General features: G+C 42.0%; 1 protein-coding gene across 1 annotated transcript in view; it reads left to right on the top strand.

Annotated features, from left to right (window-relative positions):
* LOC124585186 (serine/arginine repetitive matrix protein 3-like) overlaps positions 1 to 27,210 on the top strand; it is a 58,977-nt gene that overhangs the window by 18,517 nt on the left and 13,250 nt on the right. The window contains exon 3 of the mRNA XM_047131381.1: positions 771 to 1,007. Coding sequence (XP_046987337.1) covers positions 771 to 1,007 — 237 coding nt within the window. The remainder of the gene's footprint in view (positions 1 to 770; positions 1,008 to 27,210) is intronic.

Genomic DNA, 27,210 nt, shown 5'->3' with positions numbered 1-27,210 from the left:
GCTACACGGCGGGCTGTGAAAGGCACTCCATAGGTAGTTGGCGGAGCATTGTCGATATCTGGTATGCATGATGTCTTTCTCGCAAATAGAGCCAGAAGTCAAGTAAATTCTTGTGTCCGTCACGATAGAGGTAATGGACCGCATGTCCACGAATCCAAGTGACGGAGTTGGTCCGAGTCTTGTCGTAAAATGTCTCATCCGGAAACAATAAAGTGCGTCATTAGCCGCTGCTCCACTCGGACACTGTTTATCCCCCCTATCTCGGCACGCCTCTTGGTCGAGCCACACCCCAACTAGCGTCACCTATCTGTGCAGCCCCTGTCCTTATCCGCCATGCTCGGTACTTTGAGGTTCCCACAGAATGTCAGACGTAATTGTGCATGCACAGAAGAAGGTGGATTCGTTGCCCATCGAGGCGAATCAGGTATATGGATGACTGGTGTCTGTCCTTTCGGACATGTCAGAAAGAACATGCACCATTAATTCATGTAATGATATATTTTTATTTGCTGCGTCGCGTGCCCACACCAGTGCCAGGCAGCATTCAACCTCCCAACGTGGAATAGTAGTTATGTTTATGGTCAACATCTCAACTACTGAGTTCCTTATAATAAACACATTACTCGTGCTGCTGATGATAGCAGAGAAGGTAGACATCGAATGGTGGCGAAATGCTGAAGGAAATAATACCGAAACGTGGCAAATGCGCCCCCATATTCTCCTCGTGATGTCTCAGAACCCCCGATGCTGTGTGTCTCTCTTACACTCAGACACACACGCACACCCACGGACCGGCCCGCAAGTTGTCGCCGTCATCGGCAGGGCAGGGCACGGTGCGGCGGCGCCAGAGAGATGAAAGCAGACTGGCACTGACAAGTCAGATCGAATTACGCGGCGTGGGAGGCGGCAGCCGGGGGCGGCTCCCGCCCACGCGACCTGCCGCCGCCCAGGGCCCTGTGAGCCAGCCGCACCGCTGCCCCGTCCTGCGAGAGCGTGTCTATCGCGCTGTCAGTAGCAGCGAGCCAGTGGACTCCCTCCTTCCGGCTCGCTCTGTGCGATGACAATGGTGATGTTACTGATGACAGTGCCATTAAAAAGAGCCACTAATCGCAGCTTTCTGAAATTCCATCACCAAAGAAGAGGAAATAAATATTCCTGAATTCAAATCAAGACCAACTGTCAACATCAGCAATTTAAAAGTAAACAGACTTTATGTGGCGAAATCACTTAATAAAGGCAAGGCCTTCAAAGTGTGCTAATACAATAGGTCCGAATTTAGTAATCATGTACAACCGCTCGGTTGACAAAAGTTGCTCAAGTCGCACCAATTCCCAAGAGAGGTTACCTCGAAGAAAAAGATTTGTTCACAAACAGCCAACACTAATTCAGAAAATACCGTTCTTGTGAAACTGAGCTAGCTCTTTATTCTCACGAAGTAATGAGTGCTATCGAGATGGGATGTCAAATTGTTCCACATTTTTAGATTTCCTTAAGGCTTTTGACACCGTTCCTCAAACGCGACTTCTAACCAAATTGCGGGCCTGTGCAAAATCGTCTCAGTTGTGCGAGTGGATTCTTGATTTTCTGCCAAAAATGTCACAGTTCTTAGTAACTGACGGAAAGTGATCAAGGAAGACAGAAGTAAAATTTTCCCCAAGGAGCCGTTATAGGCCCTCTGCTGCTCCTGATTTAAATAAATGATTTAGGAGATAGTCTGAGCAGCTCACTTAGTCTGTTTCCTGATCATGCTGTCATTTACCATCTTATAAAGTCATCATATTATCAAAATAAACTGCAAAACCACTGAGAAAAGATATTTGTACTATGCGAAAAGTGCCAATTGAATCTAAATTATGAAAACTGTGAAGGGATCCACATGAATAATAAAAGAAATTCACTAAATTTCGGTTACAGCATGAAACAAATCTCAAGGCTGTAAATCCCTGCCGGCCGCTGTGACCGAGTGGTTCTAGGCGCTTCAGTCCGGAACCGCGCTGCTGCTACGGTCGCAGGTTCGAATCCTGTCTCGGGCAGGGATGTGTGTGATGTCCTTAGGTTAGTTAGGTTTAAGTAGTTCCCAGTATAGGGGACTGTTGACCTTAGATGTTAAGTGCCATAGTTCTTAGAGCCATTTGAACAATTTTTTTGTAAATCCCGCTAAATACTTAGAGATTACAGTTAGGCATAACTTAAATTGGAGCGATCACAAACATAGTGTTGTGGGGAAAGCAAAGCAAAGACTGTATTTTATTGGCAGAACACTTAGAAAATGGAAGGTCTACTAAAGAGACTGCTTACGCTAAGGCTTGTTCTACCTCTTCTGGAGTGCTGCTGTGCGGTGTGGGATCTGTTTCAGATAGGAGTGACGGAGGACATCGAAGAAGCTCAAAGAAGAGCAGGTCGTTTGGTATTATCGCGAAACAGCGGAGAGAGTGCTACGGATCTGATACACGAATTGGGGTGGCAGTCACTAAAGCAAAGGCGGTTTACTTTGCGGCAGGATATACTAATGAAACCTCACTCATCAACTTTGTCCTCACAGTGTGAAAATATTTTGTGGCGCTCACCTGTGTAGAGAGGAATGATCACCATAATAAAATAAGAGAGATTAGGTCTCGCACGAAAAGATTAAAGCTTTCGTTTTTCCCGCGCGCTGCTCGATAGCGGAACGGTAGAGGAATAGCTTGAGGGCGGTTCGATGAACCCGTGCTAAGAAGTTAATTGTGATTTGCAGAGTAATTATGTAGATGTGGGTGTATCTCTGTATGCTAAACAAGTTCAGTTGTGATTTGGTATAGGTGATAATTATGAGAACGATACACAGACTATGAATATTGTGCTAGGATGAAAGTGCTAGAGTAGTACTACAGACGTAGACAGTGAGCGCAGGTCGTGACTCGTGTCCGGACAGCGCAATCAGTACAGGAGTTGCGAGCAAATAGGCAAAGGTTCCGATTTCGAGCACCTGCTTTAATACATCAGTTTCATAAGTAACGTGGATAGCAGAACAGAGCCACCGCGTATTTAAGCGGAGATGCGGTTAGTCTCCTATTTATTTTCAGGTTCTGTGAATAAAATTTTCACTTCATTTTGACGGCGCGACATCAAGTATGAAGCAGCATGTTTACTTCGTATTTCGGAGGGAAATTTGCAGCATCACTGTTTACAAGTTCAGTCGAGTTTTTCACTGCGGTCTGAGTGAGGTTACACTGTTAAATAAATACGTCTTTCCTATCAATTATGAACTTGCAAACCTTGAAGATGATGTTTCCGTTCCAAAATGCACATAATAAAATGAAGAAATGAAGTATAGACAGTTGACGGACATTTATTCGGAAAATGTGTATGACAAGAATATGGTTGCTGTGATAACCGAAACCAGTTATCCAATGCGATAATTGTAAATTGTGAGTCTATAGATTCAGTAAACATTTGTAAATAAACGTTCGATACCCCTTGAAACTAATAATCCTTTTTCCAGTAGCTGTTTCTGTAGTTGAGGTAGCTGTTTCATAGCATTCGACATGGAGGCAATCTTTTAGTATGCTATTGTTGAACAGAAGGTTAATCAGTAAAATAAGGCCTCAGGGTAAAGATAGAGTGTAGCGCAATTTTTCTGTTTTGATGTTCAGTCCTCTTCACAGCGGCTCATGGAGTGAGAACTTAGGCCGCAATGTTCATCGTTATCCGCCCATCAGATTCTTTCGGTTCTATTCAGAAGCTGCAGATTTTTTCATTCCACCTGGTTTTACTTTTCCATTTTCCCTCTCTGTCATTGTGATTAACGTGCTTATCACTGCCTTCTACCCACCTGAAGCCAAGAGACAACACACATTTCGTCAAGAAAGGACAGCAACGAAAGTGAATAGAGTTTAGGGGTTAGATCTGGAGAGGGACTTCATCATGTTGCAGATCTTTCTAGTTGCTCTCCCTCTCTGTTTTTAAAATTATTTTCGCTTCACCTCCATTTTTTCAGTTACAAAAATTATTGGTCATTGAGCATATCTGACGGCTACCATTTGACACAGCTGTAATTTGTTGAGTTTATTGCAAGTTACTGGCGACAAAAGATTTCTTACAAGGTCTTAGGTTGATACTGTGAGAAACATTGCAGTAGGGGTCGTGACTGCTCAAGACTGAAAGTTGCAGGTAGAGCGCTTTAACATTTTTAATTGGTTAAGTCAAACCCTGATACGGATATAACGGGTGATCAAAAAGTCAGTATAAATTTTAAAACTACATTATTCCGTGATTTATTCAGATAGGTACAAATTGACACACATGCTTGGAATGACATGGGTGGGGTTTTATTAGAACCAAAACAATACAAACGTTAAAAAAATGTCCAACAGATGGCGCTTCATCTGATCACAATAGCAATAATTAGCATAACAAAGTAAGACAAAGCAAAGATGATGTTCTTCACAGGAAATGCTCAATATGTCCACCATCATTCCTCAACAATAGCTGTAGTCGAGGAATAATGTTGGGAACAGCACTGTAAAGCACGTCCGGAGTAATGGTGAGGCATTGGCGTCGGATGTTGTCTTTCAGCATCCCTAGAGATGTCGGTCGATCACGATACACTTGCGACTTCAGGTAACCCCAAAGCCAATAACAGCACGGACTGAGGTCTGCGCACCTGGGAGGCCAAGCATGACGAAAGTGGCGGCTGAGCACACGATTATCACCAAACGACGCGCGCAAGAGATCTTTCACGCGTCTAGCAATACTTTGTTTTATTTTTGGTTCTAATAAAACCCCATGTCATTCCAAACATGTGTGTCAATTTTTACCTCTCTACCTATATTATTCCGTGGTTTATTGAGCTTTCAAATTTAAATTGACTTTTTGATCACTCGGTACCTAAAGCTACAGGTAATGCTTGGGACTGAGGTACAGAACATGATATGACAATGAATCTGCACATGATTTAATTCACTGGATATTTAATAGGAAATTTCTCATCAACTACAGCGATTCTCGCGTACATGTCATTAATTTTTCTGTAGTGCAGGTCTTGTAAGGTTGTTATCATGTTGAAGTAACGGCGAAGTTCACAACAGGAGAGAAGTTACTGAAATAATCAAAAAATGCGGCAAGACTACTAGGACGATGAGACGCTTTTTTTGAGTAGCCTGAAGTGTTGGTGGTGACTTAATTTATCAAGTACTCCAGAATTTTAGATTATTGTAACAATGGTGTATGTATGTTCAAATGGTTCTGAGCACTATGGGACCCAACATCTGAGGTCATCAGTCCCCTAGAACTTAGAACTACTTAAACCTAACTAAGGACATCACACACATCCATACCCGAGGCAGGATTCGAACCTGCGACCGTAGCGGTCGCGCGGTTCCAGACTGAAGCTCCTAGAACCGCTCGGCCACACCGCCGGCTGTATGTATGTAATCAGGTCCGGGTGTAGTAACCTTTATAAGCCTTATGCCAAGTGCTCTTCACCACAACGCTTATGGTCGCTACTACTGTTGCTTTGCGGTTTTATCGTCCCAGCATAGAACCATTTCTATTACTGTTGTTGCCATCAATAACATGGGAACCAAACAGCTTTCAGTGCAACTGTGGAAAACATGTGTAAAGACGCTTTAGCTAGACTAAGATTATCAAAGATAAAGAAATACTTTCGTAGTATATAAAAGGTGAAAGATTTTAATCTCAGTCACAATCCGCAGAGTCCAACTATTTCATCATAATTTAATTATGACGCGTTACGACTTTCTATTTTGTGAGGCTCCGAGCGCGTCGCAGAAAGGTAATGGCCTATTGTTCAATGTCAGCGAGTAGCAGCTGAAGAGAAATCTTCCGGGTTGTATGGCCGTGGTCCATGGAACTCTTCAGTACCTGGCGACTGTCAGTCGGCAAGACTCAGAGCAATCCGAAGTTGTACAACGTAGCCTTGGACGAAACGTCAGGGATTGAAGAGTTCCATGGACCACGGCCATACAACTCGGAAGAATTCTCTGCAGCTGAAACGTCCGGTCGTGAAAGCCTTCATTGTATGGTCAGCGAGTAGACCACCACTACGAGTCAGTTTCCTGGTCGTACAGCTGCATCACGTGCAACGGTTATCGAAACGTCAGTGACAGTTATTTTTTACATGACGCGGCTCTATACCCAGAAAGCTTTTATTAGTATCACTCACTCAGATTAACTTAACAGTTCTGTCTGACTTAGCAGTGCTAGATCACTTATAATGGATGTCTTACTTAACTGTAAAGTGCTATGTAAGAAGAGGAAGAAAGCGCTGTACTTGAAAAATAGTGTACATAGGAAGACATGTTGTTTCCTCTTCGGTGTTTCAATCTAATGGCTGATTTCAGAATAACTTGAAGCAACACGTGCTAGTGACCTCCATAAGCAGTATCCGGCATTTTTTGCTTTGTTTGTTGTGAGGCATGAGATCGTGTTTTGAGCAGTGTTGCAGATATTACGAGTTGTACATATTTAAGTACTGTGTAATATATTAAAGGTATTTGGAGGATATTTACTTCTTCAGTTACTGAGTTTTGTGGTGAGTAAAGATCTGTGCGACTTCGCAGTCGTACTGCATCTTGTAACTTTTCTTTCTTTTTTTTTAAAAAAAAGAAAGGTCTTTGACATGGAACACGTGATACTTACAGATGAACTGAGTTAATGTCTTAACAATTTTAATTGTCTTGAAAGTGGAAATTTATGTTTGTTTCCAATAGCTTCAGTTTCAAAATGTATTTAACTTGAAGCTAATTTTTGATAATACTGCCGCCTAATTTGATTTCACGTACCAGTTAATGCTGTGTAGTAGACTAATAATGTAACAGATCACTAAATAGAGTAAAGATTTTTTCAGTTGCAATGCTTTTAAATTTCGATAGAATATTTGTTCCTTGGTACATGACTATGTTGTACCATGGAACAGTTTTGGCGTTTGTAAATATCTTACTTGCCCAGGGTAATTTTTGTAATTCCTCAAAAGGAATGTAGCACACCAAGTAAACGCTATTACTTCTAAATAGAATAAGAAAATGTACTAAACTTTTATTACAGAGCAGGCTAGACGCGAAAGTGTGAAAAGTGTATCAAGATACAACGTTGTCCCCTAATGGAATTACTGATTGTCCATGGGACTAAAATTCGTATAACAGCGGCACTGATCACACACAACACGCTATATATGGAAACGAAGCATTCAGTTTTCTATGTCTCGTGTATTTCATTCGCTGACAGAAATCTTGCTATAGTTACTAATACTAATGACTTGCCGAAAGTCTTGAAGAATGTGAGTAGGAATCAAAAGCGTTCATAAAGAGTGAAGTGTAAGGCAAATTCCTAAGAATAAAATTATCATGTATATATAAAGACTGAACTGAAGCGTCGTGAGATAAAATGCGAACTGTACGCTGTACAACGTCTTAGATAACTGACGTCATTGTCAGAGCAACTATTCAGAAGATACTTTGGTTTGGAGATACGATGTATCACATTGAGGAAGCTAATTTTCAAACGAGGTAGACTTAAAATAGTCCTGAGCAACTAATCATCGCTAAAATATTTCAACATTTATCTGATTTTACTCCTGAGTCATATACCAATGTTTCGAAATTTTCATAGTTGTACCCTACAATTCTTTCAAGGAAAATCAGTTGTGTTCATCACACTGTGCCTGTGGAAACTTAGTAGTTTACTTCTGGGAGCTCCATATATACCCTACGTGCACGAACATCACCTTGATAAACATGAACTTCGGTTTAAAGGGAAACCATTATCCGATACACAGCAATTAATATCAGGCGAGTGACTGATTTAACTTGCTACAGACGGTAACACGTATACGGACATACAGTAGGCGTTCAAACCTTTGGTTCAGAAATAAAGTAAAAAATTTCTTTAATCCTCGGTTCTGTCCAAAGTTACCGGGAATTTTCCCTTCGTTTTAAGGCAAATTCGAAATTGGAAACTCCTCTAACCCATTGCGAGAATAGAGCTCTAGCCCACCTTGTGTTTTAGTGAAAGGAATAAAAAGTGTAAAAATGTTACCGAGTCTTAAAACTGTTTGAAAAAAGAAATTACTGATAAATTTGAAAAGTAAATAAATGAACCAGATTTCATTGCAGCTATGGTGTAATTATGCACTGGTCTCAAAATAAAGCAACAGCTCCTATTTTAATTTAGTTATTAAATAATTTAATTTAATTTCAAGTCCTCATATATCTTATCTGGATGTAAAACATCGTACAAAATCACAAAAGGTTGTGTTCAGCTATTGTCTGATACGTGTGACAATGTCATGTCTATGGACTTACTTTCTCGCGATCAGGCCCAAAGAACCGCGCGCCGTTACAGATATCCTTCTCTGTCTTCTTCTATCCGTCGCTGCCATCTGCCATCCGACCACATCTGTCTCTGACTGTTGTAGGTCAACACTTCCCTAGCTTTACCTGGGTGAGCCAACTAGGAAATTCCGTGGGCACCTTTCGTCTTCCAACGGAGTCATATGTCCAGCTCACTGCAGTCGCTTGCTGCTCATGATTTCTGTTATACTGAAGTATCGGTACGGTTCACCTAGCTCATGTTGTGTCTGAACCTCTATTCGCCCTTGCACTTGAAGTCCGGCAGCAGCTTGTGCATCTTTCGGTTGTTTCCACTACAAACGCTAAACGTTCTAACAGATATTACTGTCTTATAATGTCAACGTGTATCTTGAAATGATGCCGAGAGACATTTTCACTGCAGATTGCTCATGTGATAGGTGGTTACGTAACTAACAAACTACAGACCAAGAAAAGCAAGGCGGAGTAGCAGTGGTTTCTCAATCTCTTATTGGTATGGAAATCTGCAAATTCAAAATGGTTCGACGTAGAGCGCCGCTCTCGTGTTAGGGTTTACAGCAAAATGCGTTAGCAAGTCAAAACATGAAGGCCAGAAAGCATTTCATTAGGTAAAATAAACTAGGTTAGCAAATACAGTCATGCGAAGAACTGTGCGCGCTCGCCGCGCCTGAGACAAAGCGCGGTGTTAAGCTAATGGAAGTTCCGCGGCTCCGGGCCGCCTGTTCATTATGAAAAGCGTTTAACTTCCGCACTGGGGCTTCTGTAAGGAAATGGAGACTATCACAGGGAAGCTGCTAATAGGATTTAACGTGCGGCTGTTTTACACACGCTCCCTTCTGCTCTCAACTAACTGATTAAAAATGCTTTTTCATTCATTTGCTTCTTAAAATATTAATTTTTTTTCACTGCCAGAGAAAACAGGATTGCTTTAGTTTCTCCGACTGTGCTGAACCTTAGTGTCCAATATGGTAAAGCAGTTTCATGATTCTGGAGATATTCTTTTGAGGACAAAGGTACACAAATCGGACTGTGACACTGCAGCTGATTCAGTTATTCCAAATTTAATAATAAAGGTTTCATCTAGTTATGTTAGAGATCGCAGATAATGTTTATTTAGCACAAAGGTAAGTTGTGAAGTGTAGCTCATATATTTCAGTCATAGCTGTCGTACTGCACTCAACGTATCCTAAGTTCCAAATGTATTCGATGTTCTCTGGAGAAAGCGTAGAAAAAATAATTTCGCCTGTCACATACAATAGACTTTAACTTTTGCAGTTACAGCTGGAAGACCAGTATAGGCCGCTCTCTTCTTTGGAACAAGCTGATGTGTGAAGATGTCAAAAACATATGAAAATCATCTGTTACACCCATCATAGCGAAATGCAAACACAAAAACAGTTGAAACTTCCTGGCAGATTAAAACTGTGCGCCCGACTGAGACTCTAACTCGCGACCTTTTCCTTTCGCGGGCAAGTGCTCTACCGACTGACCTACCCAAGGACGACTCACGACTCGTCCTCATGGTTTTAATTCGGTCAATACCTCGTCTCCTACCTTCCAAACTTCCACAGAAGCTCTCCTGCGAATCTTGCAGGGGAAGAAAGGATATTGCAGAGACAAGGCCTACCTACAGCCTGGAGGATGATTCCAGAATGAAATTTTTACTCTGCAGTGGAGTTTGCGCCGATATGAAACTTCCTGGGAGGTTAAAAGTGTGTGCCTGACAGCGTCTCGAACTCGAAAACTCTGGCTTAAATCTGTGAGGACGCGTCCTCATTCGTGCTTGGAAGGCTCAGTCGGTAGAACAATTGCCGGCGAAAGACAAAGATCCCAAATTCGAGTCTCGGTCCGCACATGCATTTAAATTTCCAGGAAGTTTCATATCAGCGCACACTCCACTGCAGAGTGAAAATTTCATTATGATGAAAAACGTTAAAAAAATTGAAAAATCCGGCTACACATTTTGATCTTTACGTGGCGTACAGCGTCAAAATTTCGTTCAGTCTATCTTCATCCACAACAAGGAACTCCACGCTGTTAGTATTATTTTCAAGCATAACTGCTATTTCTTGCGAAGACTGTGAACTTGATATGTAGGTCCGAACAGCTGTACCGAATGCGACAAATCATTCTACACGATTCCTTAAATGGTGAACGGAGGGGCTCCACAGAATAGAAAAAATTGTGAATGCATTTAGGAAACAGGGAATATGACGTGGGACTCTGGTGGTAGAGAGTGGGGTTATCAGATGTTTTAGTTGACAGTGAACAAGTGTATGGGCTACTGTTGCTCTATGTGGCAGAGTCACAGCAAAGAGTTACTTGGAACCTCGGAACAGTACCTCGGAAACTAGAACTGTTATTATCGACAACAAACTAACGTAAGAGGGGTTTCGTGAAAATTTCTTGTCAAGCAATGGTTCATGTGGCTTGAGTTTAAGCTTACTCAAGTATCAGATTGCTGATGGGCTACATGGAGAGCAGAAACTGTGCTGAAAAACATAGATCGGGGCGCCAATACTTGTCCATCTTTCCCATCATGGTAACAAGGTAATTTGAACTGGGGGTTCGTGGGGACATGAAGAAAAAGAAGAAGAAGTAGAACGTGGTGATGGTAATCATCTTCATTCACCTCTTTCCATGACTTTTATAACCCTAAACGTGCTGGTGAAGAATAATTTCAGAAGTTCATGTTATTATGAAACCTTTTTCTAAATATGAAGTGCTGACATGTATTTTTGCTTATTCGTTGGTGATGGAACCCCCGCGGCATACTCTTAATTTCGTTGTCCACAAACAATCGGCTGAAATTATGAATCTTTCTGAGCCAGTTTTATTGCACGAAACTTATTCGGTGAACTATCATGTAAAAATTTCAATATTTAAAGAATACCTTTGATTTTCTACGTCAGGAAAGCAACTGACAGACTAGAGATGGAAATTCAAAGCTATAAATGACGTCCTGGATCCTCCAGCGACTACAGCGTACATCGACTCTAACGATGAGACATCATTCAAAGCGTCGTCTTCATCGTACGATATAAAATATCCTCTATCCTCAGCATATACCACTCGAATATACGTGTTCGTATAACCACAGGTGATTTCAGCTGTCACGGATTTTAGCCTTCTCTTCAAATTAATGAGACTCAAAGCGTCTGTGAAAACAACTTTAGTAGAAATACGGGCAACGTTCTCAGCAATATGTGGAAACGTTTGAGATGTAAATAATCTGTGTATGTATGGGTGTATATACAGTGGGTCTGGAACATGGAGAAATTTCGATCCAGCTTGATACACTTTCGACTTTCTACCTGGGAGAAAGAAGAAATATTGACAAATTAGAATGCTTTTAATACACCAAGGCATTTCGGTTCGCTAGCGCCGGTCTTCAGTCTACAGACTGGTTTGATGTAGCTCTTCATCCTACTCTATCCTGTGCAGGACTCTTCATCTTCGAATAACTGCTGCAACTTGCATCCTTCTGAATGTACTTATTTTTTCATTTCTTGGTCTCACTTCACGACTTTTACTCCCTCCTTACCCCTTCCCCCCTCCCCCCTCCCCCCCAACGTTCCATCTAATACTTAATTGCTGTTCCAATGATGTCTCAGAATGTGTCTCTGTCAATCGATTCCTTCTTCTAGTCAAGTTGTGCCAAAAATTTCTTCTCCCCAGTTTTGTTCAGTATCTCCTCATTAGTTATGTGATCTGCCCATCTAAACTTCAGCATTATTCTGTAACACCAAATTTCAAAAACTTCTGGTCTCTTCTTGTCTAAACTTTTTATCGTCCATGTTTCATTTCCATACATGGCTACACTCCATACAAATTGTTTCAGGAAAGACTTCCTAACACTGAAATCTATATTCGAAGTTAACAAACTTCTCTTCTTCAGAAATGCCTTTCTTACCATTGCCACTCTACATTTTATATCGTCTCTACTTCGGCCATCATCAGTTATTTTATTGCCCAGTTAGCAAAAGCCATCTACTACTTTCAGGGTATCGTTTCCTACTCTAATTCCCACAGCGTCATCTGATTTAATTCGCCTACTTTCCAGTGTGTTGATGTTAATCTTGTATCTCCCTTTCAAGACACTGTCTTCCAAGTCCTTTGATGTCTCTAACAGAATTACGATATCATCAACAAATCTCAGAGTTTTTATTTATTTTCTCTGAACTTTAATTCTTGGTCCACATTTTTCTTCGTTTCCAGTGCTGTTTGCTAAATGTACATGTTGATGATATTTAAATATGCCTCTGGAAAGTCTGATGTATCTTGAACCAAGCTTAGTACATATATGACGCACTATCGTAAACATGCTGTTGCGCTAGTACACGACTAGTACTCTTGAGGTGATGTGACGGTGTCAGAGGAGTGAGATGTTAAAATAGTGGAAAAACCGATAAATGTGGAAAATTGATAACTTTCGGTGTTGTTTGCCAGATCTGTGTTTGTTTTTAGACAGGTGTGTAAGCAGACAACGTCTAGTAACTAGCTATTTAATTTTAATAATGTGTGTGTGTGTGTGTGTGTGTGTGTGTGTGTGTGTGTGTGTGCGTGGAGAGAACCGCCGTTTAGAATGTAACAGCCGACGATACTGTTGTTCATCGAAAGTGTCCATTCAGTTGACGTGGGCAATTTTTGTATTCTCACCACACGTTCTCCCAACCACCGTTGATGACTCTGAACTGCAAGGACGCAGACATGTCGTCACTGCAACATACTGCTACCATTTCTATTGTTTCATCTGTAGAGTGCTAATCATGAAACTAAGCCATCGGTGTCCAGTTAAACCAACGCTTCTCGCGTAACCAGTCCTGCTACGAACACGATGCCTGCGCCCCTGCCTGCGGTTTGTGAAATAACTCAGAGCTGTTTCGAGAGCTACTCTCTGTAATTACTTCCGCAGAATGAAGTTATAATTGGTGGACGAGTTAACAGCCGCTGCATTGTGGACGTCGCGCCGCTACCAGAAGTCACGCCGCGCTGTCACCATTAGCAACTCGTATACAGGCGAATCCCATTATTAGTACGTCGGTAATACTTAGTCCACGAAGTATGTCACATGTTGCGAGTTATCTTGTAGATATAAATAAAAGTCCCATACTAGTTACTCTCAGTGGTGTATAATGGAAAGTATTAATTCAACAGTTAGTTGACTGATGTGCAGTCCCACTTTCTTCCTGTTCTGCACCGATTTCTCTGTTTCTGCATACATGCTACACACAATGTAACCAAAAACTGGTCGCATACGCGAAAGTTTCATTTCCCCGCATATCATTAAGTCCCCAAATAACAAACCTAAGTTTCCAGCCCAGTCAAATAAGCTGAACAGCACGAACGTTCGGCTAGTTAGTCCTTGATCATAGCCAGGGAGAAATTGCCGATTGCCATGTGCTTGATGGCATTGTGCAACTACCGTGCGAGGTGGCGCAGTGGTTAGCACACTGGACTCGCATTCGGTAGGACGACGGCTCAATCCCGCGTCCGGCCAACCTAATTTAGATTTCCGTGATTTCCCTCAATCGCTCCAGGCAAATTCCGGGATGGTTCCTTTCAAAGGGCACGGCTGACTTCCTTCCCCATCCTTCACTAATCCGATGAGACCGATACCCTGCTGTCTGGTCTCCTCCCCCAAAATAACCCCAACAACCCCTCGCACTGTGCTACAGTGGGGCTACCATATTACCGATGTACCGGTTGTGAAGTCATTCCTTTCATGTCCACTGTCGTAAGTTATTTCAGAATGAATGTTTTATTCTGAACAGGAATATGAGCTGTTATAAAGCTCCTTGATAGACCATAGTTTTATAGTCGACAAGGAATCGAACTCAGATCATTTTCTTTCAGTGGTGACAATAGTGGGACAAAACTGATCCTGAGCCCGTTTTTTTTTTTTTGCAGGTGGGCATATATTTGGGGGCAATATACCTCTCCCAAGCCCTTAACCTACTATTATGCCAATTGGTTTATGACCCTCTCTGGTTAATTTATGACCCTCATGTGATAGTCTGTCCTTCTGAGGAACCCTCCCCCTCCCACCCCTCTGGGAAAACCCAACTACTGCTCTCTCCTCCTCATCCATATGAGCACGCTTTTGATATCAAACTAACTTACTAATTAATTAAATTGATCAATTAATTATTCTCTCCTACCTCTGGGAAATCCCCAGTGCTTTCCTCCCCTACACCACTTCCCCCTCCCCTCCTTCGTCTCCTTTCCACCTGGGTGTTGTTGGGAAAAACACGCAGTCTGAGCTGTGTTGCTGCAGAGGAAGAATCTGACAACACAAAATAAAAATGAGTGTCAACTGACGTACTAATATGTCGTTCAATTCAACTTGCATATTCTTTATTTATTCTCAAGAAGAGAAATTTGTTAACATCGAGTATAGATTTAAGTGTCAGGAAGTCGTTTCTGAAAGTATTTGTATGGAATGTAGCCATGTATGGAAGTGAAACATGGACGATAAATAGTTTGGACAAGAAGAGAATAGAAACTTTCGAAATGTGGTGCTACAGAAGAATGCTGAAGATAACATGGGTAGTTCACATAACTAATGAGGGGGTATTGAATAGAACTGGGGAGAAGAGAAGTTTGTGGCACAACTTGACAAGAAGAAGGGACCGGTTGGGGTAGGACATGTTCTGAGGCATCAAGGGATCACAAATTTAGCAATGGAGGGAAACGTGAAGGGTAAAAATCGCGGAGGGAGCCCAAGAGATGAATACACTAAGCAGATTCAGAAGGATGTAGGTTGTAGTAAGTACTGGGAGATGAAGAAGCTTGCACAGGATAGAGTAGCATGGATAGCTGCATCAAACCAGTCTCAGGACTGAAGACCACAACAACAACAACATTCTTTATTTAATTAGTTTGAGGAGACAAGGCTGCTCCCCTCCCTGCCCCCACTTCCCATGACATAGTAGCTGTAAGTACTATGGGATGGAATGAAGTGCACTATATTAGCTGCCATTTTGGGTACATTCATATGTGTCTGCTAGCTGAGTTGTGGAACGCCAAGCATGCACAGCCACATGCTGTGAAGGTCAGGACACATCTGCTGGGTGGTAGCCGCCAGCCACTGGGCAGAGCACCGAGCACAAACATGTCTCATGGGATGAATAATATTCTACAAATAATTGCAGTGCAGTGGAATGCATTTCGCAACTCATAGAGACTACTGCCTGTACTGGAGCTATTCATGTGTTCTGATATGGCCAGTCAATCTCCCTGCAGGAGACAACTTTCTTCTATTCCAACGCTCCAGACGATATGAACCAGAGGTGCTGGCCTTGATGTATGGGGCTCACCTGAGGACTGAAATTACAATGAAACCCAGACCATTAGCTGCTTACAGGAGTTGATAAATATCAACAGGGACAGTTGAAAATGTTTGCCCCGACAGGGACTCCAATCTGAGATCTCCTGCTTGCGTGGCAGACACTTTATTCGCCTGAGCCATCGAAGACGCAGAGGATAGTGTACTGCAGGGACTTAGCTCTGACACACTCTCCGTGAGACCCACATTTCCGACTTACTGTCCACACACTACGTTTGTAGTGCCCCTGCCCACAATAGTCATTACTTGCGGTCAGGGCGCCCACATTTTCAACTGTCCCCATTGATATTTATCAACGCCTGTAAGCAGTTAGTGGTCTGGATTTCATTGCAATTACATTCTTTGAGAGCTGCAAGGTCTGGTATCTGTACTTTCAGACATGACCGAAAGAACAGATACAATCTTCATATAATATATTCATATAACAACTGAGGACAGTTGATCGAAGTGTACCTCCCACATTGTGCATTTGTATATGGTCATACTGATGTATGCTCTAGTCCACAGTACCATTGAGAATTGGTGGGGAACTGCCCTACAACAAGTATCAGAAGCATTGTATCCTATCGATCTACAAGTGTATAGCTGCTGAGGAACTTGTACACAGACACAGGGCAGGAATGGATAGGGTAACAAACTATCACTGACGTATAGGAAGGCCAATGCATGCTACCACAACTGATGGAAAATGCTAATTAAACATCGAAATTGTCATGGAAAAAAACCATCATCCGTAAACAATGTGTCATAATGCAACACAAGTACCGCTAAAACCAACTCCCAAAACATCTCATCAAGGGAGAGTGGCAGAAGCTGCATGTGTGTTCACTTTAACTTGTGGATACAGACTAACCAGCCTAAAACCAATCGTACATCACTTCTACCACCCATTATTCTCTCCCTCTCCTCCAGGATACTCGTTTTACAGACCTGTTCTAACCTATCGCTGATGGTAGACAAAGAGATCCAGGTGAAGCTCTTTATAAATATGTAATATGTGATTACACAAGCACTCTCCTCAGTTGGCGGCATTCCTTTGATCAGAAAATTCCAGACTTACTTCCTGTCTGTTTGTCTGTCTGTCTGTCTCTCTCTCTCTTCTCTCTCTCTTAAGTGGTTACTTTCTAGTGAACAGTCTGCATTGCTTTTGATTTACAGATCAGTCACACAACACAAACAGATGTGGTCTCACAGGATTGGTAGACAGCGACTATGTAGCGTCAAGCTGTCAAATCAATGTTATGGTTCACCAGTATGTATCATTTAATCACAGATGGGTCTATGTGTGTAAATGACATGATAGCAGCTGACAATGACCTCATGGAAATTGAGAACGTATAGCGAGGCGTGAAGTTGGGGCTCATTGAAATAGAATGAGGGAAGCTGTACACCAAACTGAAATATCTATTTAGGGGCAGTTGACAGCTAAGTACATCACATTTTGTCTCGGCATTCCTGTCTCTGACAACAGTGGTGGTAGTGCATCAATACTCATTGTGGTGGTGTGGCTATGTTAAAATTAACAGCTTGAGAGGCATCACTGGACATATTTCCAGAATAAGTGCTTTGAACACACATGATCTGCAAGAAGTGCTGCAGTGGAGTGAGAGTAGGTCCATGGTATTACTTTGATTAAGAGAGTGGTGCATTGAGATGGACATGTGCTGTTCTTGATTCTGGTCACTCGGTCAACGTAAGATCAATGAAATTTCTTTGCAACATGGTATAGCTGCTCCAACAAGTTCTTCATACAATGAATGTGAAATACAAAACATACAAAAAAATTATTTGTGGAGTACTGTTACGTAGTTTACAAACATCTGTCAAGGCTATTTAGGTTAAGTGATGTCATGTGTGGCATTTCATCCCATCATTAACAAACATTCCATTAAAACTAGGGCTTTCCACGTCATATATATGCATATAGACTCCATTATAATCTCTAAAAGTAATTTGGCGAAGCAGAAAAAAACCGTAGCAATCATATGGCGCTCTGGAATCAGATGCATGTAACATAGGTCCTAAATGACTGTCATGGCTATTTAAGTATGATGATCTGTGTGGGCTAGTACCTTCCATAATTGACAAACGTTCCCTTAAACCTACAGTCTTCTGCACCATATACATCCTATAACAAATTCTGAAATGTATTTCTATATCACTAGCATTAAAACATTCCATTTCCCATAACTATCCAGTGCTTAAAGGCTTGGTTCTTTTTAGCCAAGGAAGATGGAAATATTACTCCCAAATGTTATATAGTTGCACATATCTATCCCGATTATAGAATCCATAAACTAGTAATTATCCACAAAAGGCCTTCGTAGTAGTACATGCTGATGGTCCATTTCAGCATCAACCAGTTGTGCCTGAGATGGATTTCTTATATTCCTACTGCATCCATACCAATTTCTCCTAATACACATCATGCTCCTGTCTGCTGAATGTAATACAATGTATGTAATGTGCATAGACTCCCCTTCCGAAAGTACTGATATATGACACCACCCTTCCATCCAGCATACAGTGTATACATTAAGAAACTAACCACCTTCAACCACTAATTTTGATTGCATCTGCTGTGTAATGCTTTATACTGAAGTAATGTGACACATGGCCATAGGAAGCACTCTGATTTTATTTTTCTCCCTGCAACGCACCCCTATACAGAGTCTAGCCTCTAGTAACTTAGTAAGATGTACATATCATGTGTCAATCAAATTGGTGTGGATGCAGTGGGAGTATAAAAATTCATCTCAAGCAGAACTGGTTGACGCTGAAATGGACCATAAGGCTGTACTTTCCCGAGGGCCTTCTATGAGTGACTAATAGTTGATGGATTCTGATAATCAGAATGGATATATGCGATTACATAATGTTTGGGAGCAACATTTACATCTTCCTTTGCTAAAACGAACCTTGTTGTTAAGCTCTGATTTACAACTATGGAAATGGAATGTCCAAGTTTGATCCTGTCTAAATGTTATTGATATAGAAGTATATTTCAAAAATTATTATGAGATGTATATGGTGCAGAAGACTGTAGTTTCAATGGAATGTTTGTTGATCGTGAAAGGGAATACCAACACAGCGTGATTGTTCTTAAACAACCGTGACCTATGTTACATGCATCAAATTCCGATGCAGCATAGGATTACTGGGTATTTTTTTCTGCATAGGCAAATTACATTTTGAAATTAGACACACACACACACACACACACACACACACACACACACACTCACACTCATGGGCGACACAGAATGGCGAATAATATACTGCACTTCATTCCAGTCTTTAGTGCTTACAGTTATTGTGTGATGGAAAGCGGAGATGGAGAGGGGAGGAGCCTTATCTCCTCCAAACTGATTGAATAATATGCAAACTGAATTGAACTATACATCATTAAGTCAACTGACATTGACCCGAATTTAATGTCATGAAATTCTTCCTCTCCAGCAGTTCAGTTTTACCGCCAATTTCTACATGGGAAGGGAAGAGGTAAGTGGGAGAGGGAAGGGGAGGGATGGAGGATTGCCTGGAGGGAGAGGGGTAATTAATTTATAAATTTAATTAATTAGTCAATTAATTTGGTGTAAAAATATGGTTCTATCTGCGAAGGGGAGTGGGGAAGGATTGGGAATTTCCCAGAGAATAATGGGAGGAAGGATGAAGGGTTTGTCAGAAGATTGGACTATCCTGAGGGGTCATAATCCCATGGAGTAATAAATGAATTATTATAGCAATAGGTTATGGGGAGTGGGTGGTGGATGGTTTACCCCTGAATGTATGCTTGTCCCTGAATGCATGCAAACTGCACAAAAAAATAGCTCAGGATTGATGTCCCATTACTGGTGGTGCACACACATTTGAGTCGGTTACAACAAAATACTCGTTAGCACAAGGGTCAAATGAGCTCGTTGGCAAAAGATTATACCTACTTCGAAAGGAGCTTCAATAGAAGCTCAAACGAAAAACTCGGAAACGGTGTCGCAGGGTACGTTTCTCTGAAAGAACAGGCAGGTTAGTTCGTTCGTTTGGGTAGTAAAGGGAAAGAACAGGTCTACAGCTCGGGGTTGTAGGTGAAGTGGTGGCTACTTTTATCAGCTGTTGGACTGTAAGGTACAATGATAAATGTGTATCGACATCTATATGATATTTATGCAATTAACAATTGAGTTCCTGGCAAAGGGTTCATCGAATCACCACTAAACTATTTATCTGCCGTTCTGCTCTCGAATAGCACGTAGGAAAAACGAATACTTAAATCTTCCAGTGTGAGTTCTGATATCTCTTATTTTATTATGATGATCAATTCTCCCCATGTAGGTGAACGCCAACAAAAATTTTCACTCTGTGAAGAAAGTTGATGATTGAAATTTCATGAGAAGATCCTACAGCAACAGAAAACGCTTTTTTCATTAACGATTGCCACCCCAATTTTTATACCATATCCAGGGAACGGTTTCCACTGGGTCGCAGTAATACAAAACGAGCTACTCTTCTTACGACTTTTTCGATGTCGTCCGTTAGTCCTAATAGATGTGGATTACACAACACATAGCAAAATTTCAAAGAGGGCGGACAAGCATAATGTGAGCAGTTTCTTTAGTAGACCTGTTAGAAGTCTGGACCATCCTGAAGGATCACAAATCAACCCCAGGGAGTAATAAATGAATTAGCGGAATAATAGGTTTAGTGAAGGGGGTGGAGTATAATTTACCCCAATACATCTCAGTCTTTGGTATTTTAGAATGAAACATTTATTCCGAAGAGGGGTGTGAGCTGTTATAAAATCCCTTGATAGATATTAGCTGTATCCTCGACAAGGAATTGGAGAGAGTTCCTTTTCTTTTGATGATGAAGCACACACTTTGGAATCAATCACAACAACAAGAAATACTCAATAGGATTATAGTCAGATGAGCTCCGTGGGAACGATCATACCTTCTCCCGAAGGAGCTACACATGAGCCAAATGAAAAATTCAGAAACGATGTCGTAAAGTACGCTTTTAGGAGAAAACAAACGTATTTGTGCCGACAAAATGATACGTTTTTCTCTTGGACGATTCGAGGACATTCTGTACTTCTTCGGTGCTTCCATTATGTGCTGCACTTTTTTGTACTTTTTTATTTGCTTTATCGGCTTTTCACCTATAACCCGCAATATTGTGTTGCTACGCCCTACGTCTCTTTTTGCAGAGGCTGGGCGCTGGTTAATGTGCCCTGTACAGTGAAGAAAGCAGGTAAACGTCTGGCTGCTCTCTGGTTTCTCTTCATTATTCATAACCCGAGAGAGGCAGTGGCAAATTTAGAAATAAATGCTATACACTGTGCGAGGGTACTGATTGAAATATATAAATTGGTAGCATAAACGTTGTATGTAATCAGAGGTCATATACCAAGCACGGTAAGAGTCCTAAGTTTCCAGTAAACTTAACGACAATTGTAGGTAACCCAAATGCAAAATCAGCAACAGTACCTTTCTAGACACTTGATCAAGTAACAAAAATACCCCAAATTTGTGAGATGTACGCTGCATCTGTAACTCTTTAGTCTTGACAAGGTAAAATAAGACTAACGTATACTTACAAGTAACATTCACACAACGTTGAACCACATATCGACAGACTGAGAGATGCGGATCATTGTGCTCTTCTCTCATGGTTCGCCACATACAATAAATATGAACACAAACAGAAAATCCTCACTGTATCACAGTTCTGTGATAGAAAAGCGTTGTTTATAAAAGCAAGGAGCAATCGATGAACTGAACCTCCATCTGCTGAACAGTGGCGGGGAGTGGTTGGGAGCTGTGCAGCCACGCCGCTTTCAAAATTGTCATCACCTGGGATCATCAGTCTGCAGCTAACAAAATCAGCTCTTGGAGAGCCTTTCAGCCTTTCAGCATGCTAATGGGACCGACCACAAGGCGATTATAATAGGTTTGTTGTATCCTGGTGTATAACGAAGGAGTATGGGACAGGAAAACAATCAGCTTCTATATAATTTTTAAATGGCAAACTGCGAAAAACTAAGTGCAGAAATTGGCCTTCTTATACCAGAAGATGCGGACTGCAGTATAGAATACATGACACGGACACTTGTAACTGTCCTAGAAAACGCACGAAATGTAGCCATTCCAGTACAGAAAACGTCTAGACATTGTGGTATGCCATGGAGTACAGACCTTGCAAATCGAAAAAAAGTGTACAACAACTGTCCAAATTTATCAAAGAGCTTTACACCACGGGGAAAAACGACTAATCTATTATTGTACAGATCAGTGGAATCCAAATACCATGCCCTCATTCATATCACGAAGAAATGGCACTGGGAAGAATACGTTCAAAGAATACGTGGTACTACTTATAGAACAGTAACAGAGAAAGCAAAAAACACCGAGCTACCGACATTGCGTAAATTGAATGGGCTGTTACGAAAGGATGGCGAGACGCCACTGAAAACCTGCTGAAGTCACTTCTTCCAGACCGTAAGAGCGAAAATGATCAGGATCTTCAAAGATAGGCACGAGAAAATACGTATATCTCGTATAAAAATCTATTTGTACAAGAAGAAGTTGTAGTTACTATCACTCAGCGAAAGAATGGTAAAGCTCTCGATCCTGATTACGTTTATCATGAAACACTGAAAGCCGCAAAGAACAAAATTGTTCGTTTCTTCACACACTGAAAGAATGAATCATCACAAGAAAGAATTCCTGCACTCTGGAAGTCTGCGCAATCTATAATAATTCGGAGGAGCGTGGATAGAGTTCCAGTGGCTCCTAAGAGCTACAGAACAATGTCGTCTTTCTTTTAGCACACTGAGTAAAGTACAGGACCGCTTGCTGAGCAACAGACCATAGGCCCACAGGGTACTACAAGGCATCAGCCAGAGGAAGTTAGTCTTCAAAAGGCCATATCCATAGACGGCGCAATTAACTGTTCTCCCAGCATTGTGGAAATACTGCGCACGAATTTGACAAGCTGTGCTGGCCCACAACGTTTTCCCGCCTGAGACAACTGCACGACCCAAAAGTTTGTTGCAGAACTCCTTACATTATTGTGAAGGGTACACTGTGGAATGGTGCATAATATCCAGTAAAGTATTGAAGCGAAACAGAGTTTTCCACAGGGATATACGTGAGCCAATTTCCTGGGGCTTTAGCCTTGAATCATTTCCAACGATACTGAATGATTTTAAAATTTTGTGAATAGCTGGAGCACCAACTGTAGAATGAAATCTTTTTGTAGAAATACTAAACAGCCAATCAGATGCAGATTGGAAGGTTTATTAAAAACACCCTTACCATGGTTTAAACGTTTATAAAAGCGTCTTCTTCAGAAGGAAATATTGACAACTACATTACATGTTTTGCCAGTGATACGTTAAAACTATTTTAGATATATTTTAACGTACCTCTGTCACAACATGTAATCCAGTTGCCAATATTTCGTTCTTAAGAAGACTTTGAAAGCGTCTTAATAAACATTCCAATTTGCAGATGATTGGCTATTTGCTATTTCTACAAGAATACTCTGAATAAAAACGCTCATGGTCAAATACTCTACGACGACGGTATTTTGGCTATGGTGGTAGAGACGTCATGATCCAAGCTTGAAAGAAAAAGGAGTGACATGCTTGGTCAGTTGCAAAATTGTTGGTTAGATATCCGGTGCGACGCAGTGAAGTATGCAAGTATTTGACCTATACGAGTACTTACACAAGAAGCGTAACTTTCGCACACATATCTCTAAGATATGTCAGAAAGTTGACAAAGTTATGGACAAATTGTCAAGACTATGCACCGTTGACTTCATGAGCCCATTGCAGCTGCTTAGAATCTATTATGATGCTATCCTTACTGCTAGGATTTGCACACAATCTGGGATACAATCAATCCTAAGGCTTAGACAGAGGACTGTGCTGCTGAGGCTCACAGGCACCCTCGAAACCACACCGGTGGATGTACGGTTCGTCACACTAGGCGTGTTCACAATAGATATTATTGTTAAGCACAGAGGGTCTCTCTATTGGCTTCGAAAACGGAGTCCTTCCCGGGTGAAAGAAGTTATGAGTCAGGAAATAATAAGCAAACTAGGTCTACAATTATGGCAAAGGTGTTGGGACAATACCACAACAGGACGCATAGTACATGGCATATTTCTAAACAGAAAGGGAAGTATGCTTATGAGTCATGTAAATCCATCTACAACTACGACTCACTATCCAAGGGCGTAGATACGATGCTAAGTATTTATACAGGATAAAGAAATGTCCAACAAACTGTAGCATATGGCTCGGTACACCAGACCATACCATACTACAGTGCCCCGCTTGTGAAGATTTACTACTGACTCAAATAACAGGCATTGATATATTAAGTGACACTGTGACAGAAAAAGACAAACGACACCTGGTAAACGAAACAGCAAATAAGGTATCTGGGAGGGAAAAAAAGGTTCAGGCTCTGTAGAAGAACACCCAATTGTAAGTGATAACGCTGAAGTGAGTATTGTGATTGAAGCAGTATCACAGACGATCCACCAACTCTGGAATTAACTCCTACACGGAGGGCGACCGAAAGCAGTGGAAATGTGGCCAGGAACATGGAAGCTATGGCTGAACCAGCAGGACGAATGGGAACCAGGGGAGGCGTTCTGGTGGTGAGCGAGCAGTCGAGTATCGTCTTTTGGTATCTGCTTTGCTCACCCAAGCTCCTCGTGGTTGTGTTCCTTCCAGGTGTATTCCTAATGGAGTTGTAGACACAGCATAGAATATTGTCCAGGATTCTAATACGTGGTGCTATCCAAAATTTCTGGACTGGTGCTGCCATCTGTTGAAAACCTTACCTTTGGACCAATGGTCATCATCACCCTCGAAGTACTTCAGATCCACACGTACACACTGATCCCAGCGCTTCTGCCACTGGTCAAACGTTTTCTGGAAGTCCTATTCTTTGAGGGTGTTTATCACTGCCAGCGATGCTTCTTGACTTGTCCTACAGTGTCAAACCGAGGGCCTTTCAACTTGAGTTTAAGTTTTGGGAATAGCGCGAAGTCGCAAGGTGCAAAATCTGGCGAGTACGGTGGTTGGGGTACAACGACTATGTTGTTTTTTGCCAAAAAGGTCCTGGTGAGCAATAACGTGTGACAGCTCGCGTTGTCGTGATGCAGCAGCCAGTTCCCTTGACGCCAAAGTTCGGGCTGTCATCGCTGCACGTTTTCACGGAGCCGTTGCAGAATGTCACAGTAGTACGTGGAATTCACTGTTTGGTTGGGCGTGACGAGTTCTTTGCGCACAATTCCCTTGGTATCAGAGAAAACGATGATCACGCTCTTCACTTTGCTCTTTACCTGTCTTAGTCTTTTGGGTCATGCAGATCCCAGGCTCTTCCGCTGGGACGATTGTCGCTTTGTCTCTGAGTCATAACCGTAAATCCAGCTCTCGTGGCCGGTAATAACCCGTGACAAGAAGGTTGGAACATCAGATGCGGTGTGACGAAGGTCTGTACACACTTCAACACGCTGTGCCTTCTGATCGGCAGTCAAGATCCTTGGCACAAATTCTGTGGCGACACGATGCATGCCCAATTGATCTGTCAACATTCGTTGACATATCCCATAACCAATGCCTACTTCATCCTCAAGGTCTTCAATGGTTCGACGTCGATCCACACAAACCAATTGTTGAATTTTAGCAACAGTGTCTGGCGTTGTGCGGCTAACGGGCCTTCCAGTGTGAACATCATCTTCGACGTCAGTACGGCTGGCTCTGAACCGAGCATGCCACTCAAACACACGCGTACGGCTCATGCTCTGCCCCCCAAACACTTGTTGAATCATTGCAAGGGTTTCCGTAGCACTTTTCCCGAGATTCACACAGAATTTGTTACACACGTGCTGTTCCGTCCACGGATTCATCGTAAAATCACCACACACCAGACTATTACGGAAATCACTGTGGACACGCAACATGTCCTCCCAGCTGAATGCCACTCCGCACACTGACTCATCAGATATGCAGCCCTCGCCACCTAGCGGTGCAAAGATCTAATACTCCTACTTTCCAGATGGCAGCACCAGTACCGAAAATTTTGAATTCCACCTCGTAAAAATCACTACTACATCAAATAACAATTATAAGCTCACTGGACAAAAAAATTAGTCACCCAAGTCTGTATGCACAGATGAAGCGTTAAGCCTTTGCAGATGGCGCAGCGATCGAATCATGAGCTCAACCACGCTTGTACTGTCTCTCTGTGAGATAAGGCAGTAGCGATCATTGAGACACTCGTGTTTTATGCGGACATTGTACGTAAACATGGGTAAATGTAAGGACGTGACAGAGTGGCAAAAAGGGGTAATTATGTTTGGCCATGCTCATGGCAATATGGTATGCGAAGTTACTGTATTTGCTGGGTTTCATGACGGACTCCTCAGCGTGTCTACAAGCAGTGGTGTAACACACGTGGCTAAGAAACACAACGTCAGAACTGTGGTCGGAAAAATATCATGAGAGGGACCTGAGAGGCTTCTGAAGCAAACCAGACAGGATCTGGTGCTGGCAGTGAATGAAGATGTTGTTCAAATGTGTGTGAAATCTTATGGAACTTAACTGCTGAGGTCACCAGTCCCTAAGCCTACACACTACTTAACCTAAATTATCCTAAGGACAAACACACACACCCATGCCCGAGGGAGGACTCGAACCTCCGCCGGTACCAGCCGCACAGTCCATGACTGCAGCACTTCAGACCGCTCGGCTAAACCCGCGCGGCTGTGAATGAAGATCCTTCTCATTCAGTTAGCGACATGTCATTGCGACGGGAACTGGATGCAATATATGTTTGGAGTCAGTCATCTCGCAAGAGCCCATTGTCCGTACGGGTACATTAGGACAACATCACCAAAGTTCATTAGCCTACAAGAATTAGTGACTGGCTTTCTGAATACTCCCCGCCCTATTACATCTAGATTGGCCTGCAGAACCATCTGACTTGAACCCCATAGAAAATCTGTGGGACATGTTGGAACAGATAGTAAACTACAGACACAATCACGAACGCAGTTTGGTGGAATTGCGCGATCAAACGAGTGGCTTTATCCTGGATTCGACGTAGCTGCACAGTCTATGTACTCACTTTCTAACCGAATCCAGGTGGTTATCAAGGCTACGGGTGGGATTTCATGGTATTCAATGTTATCTCTTACAATAAACCTCTCCATTTGAACACAATTGTTTGCCATACTTTTTAATCCTTACGCGTTTCAGCATTAAGCCATTTTAAAAGGAAACTAACAGAAAGAGATAACACATATCGAGAAACAAATGAGCAATACCATATTGAACACAACACCATATTGAATACAATAGGAACACAAGAGAACTTGCGTCAAAGGTAATCACTTTAAGCATAAGTGGTAAGTGGCTTACGTGTGGGCATGGAAAGTTAAGGAAAACAGTTCCGCCAGATGACGCTAACGTACATTGGTTTTGGAAAGTGTGTCTCCTGGTGTTAAAAATGGTTC

This window comes from Schistocerca americana, chromosome 1 (genome assembly GCF_021461395.2).
Source record: "Schistocerca americana isolate TAMUIC-IGC-003095 chromosome 1, iqSchAmer2.1, whole genome shotgun sequence".
NCBI classification, from domain to species: Eukaryota; Metazoa; Arthropoda; class Insecta; order Orthoptera; family Acrididae; genus Schistocerca; species Schistocerca americana.
This window is presented reverse-complemented; position numbering and strand designations above follow the sequence as displayed.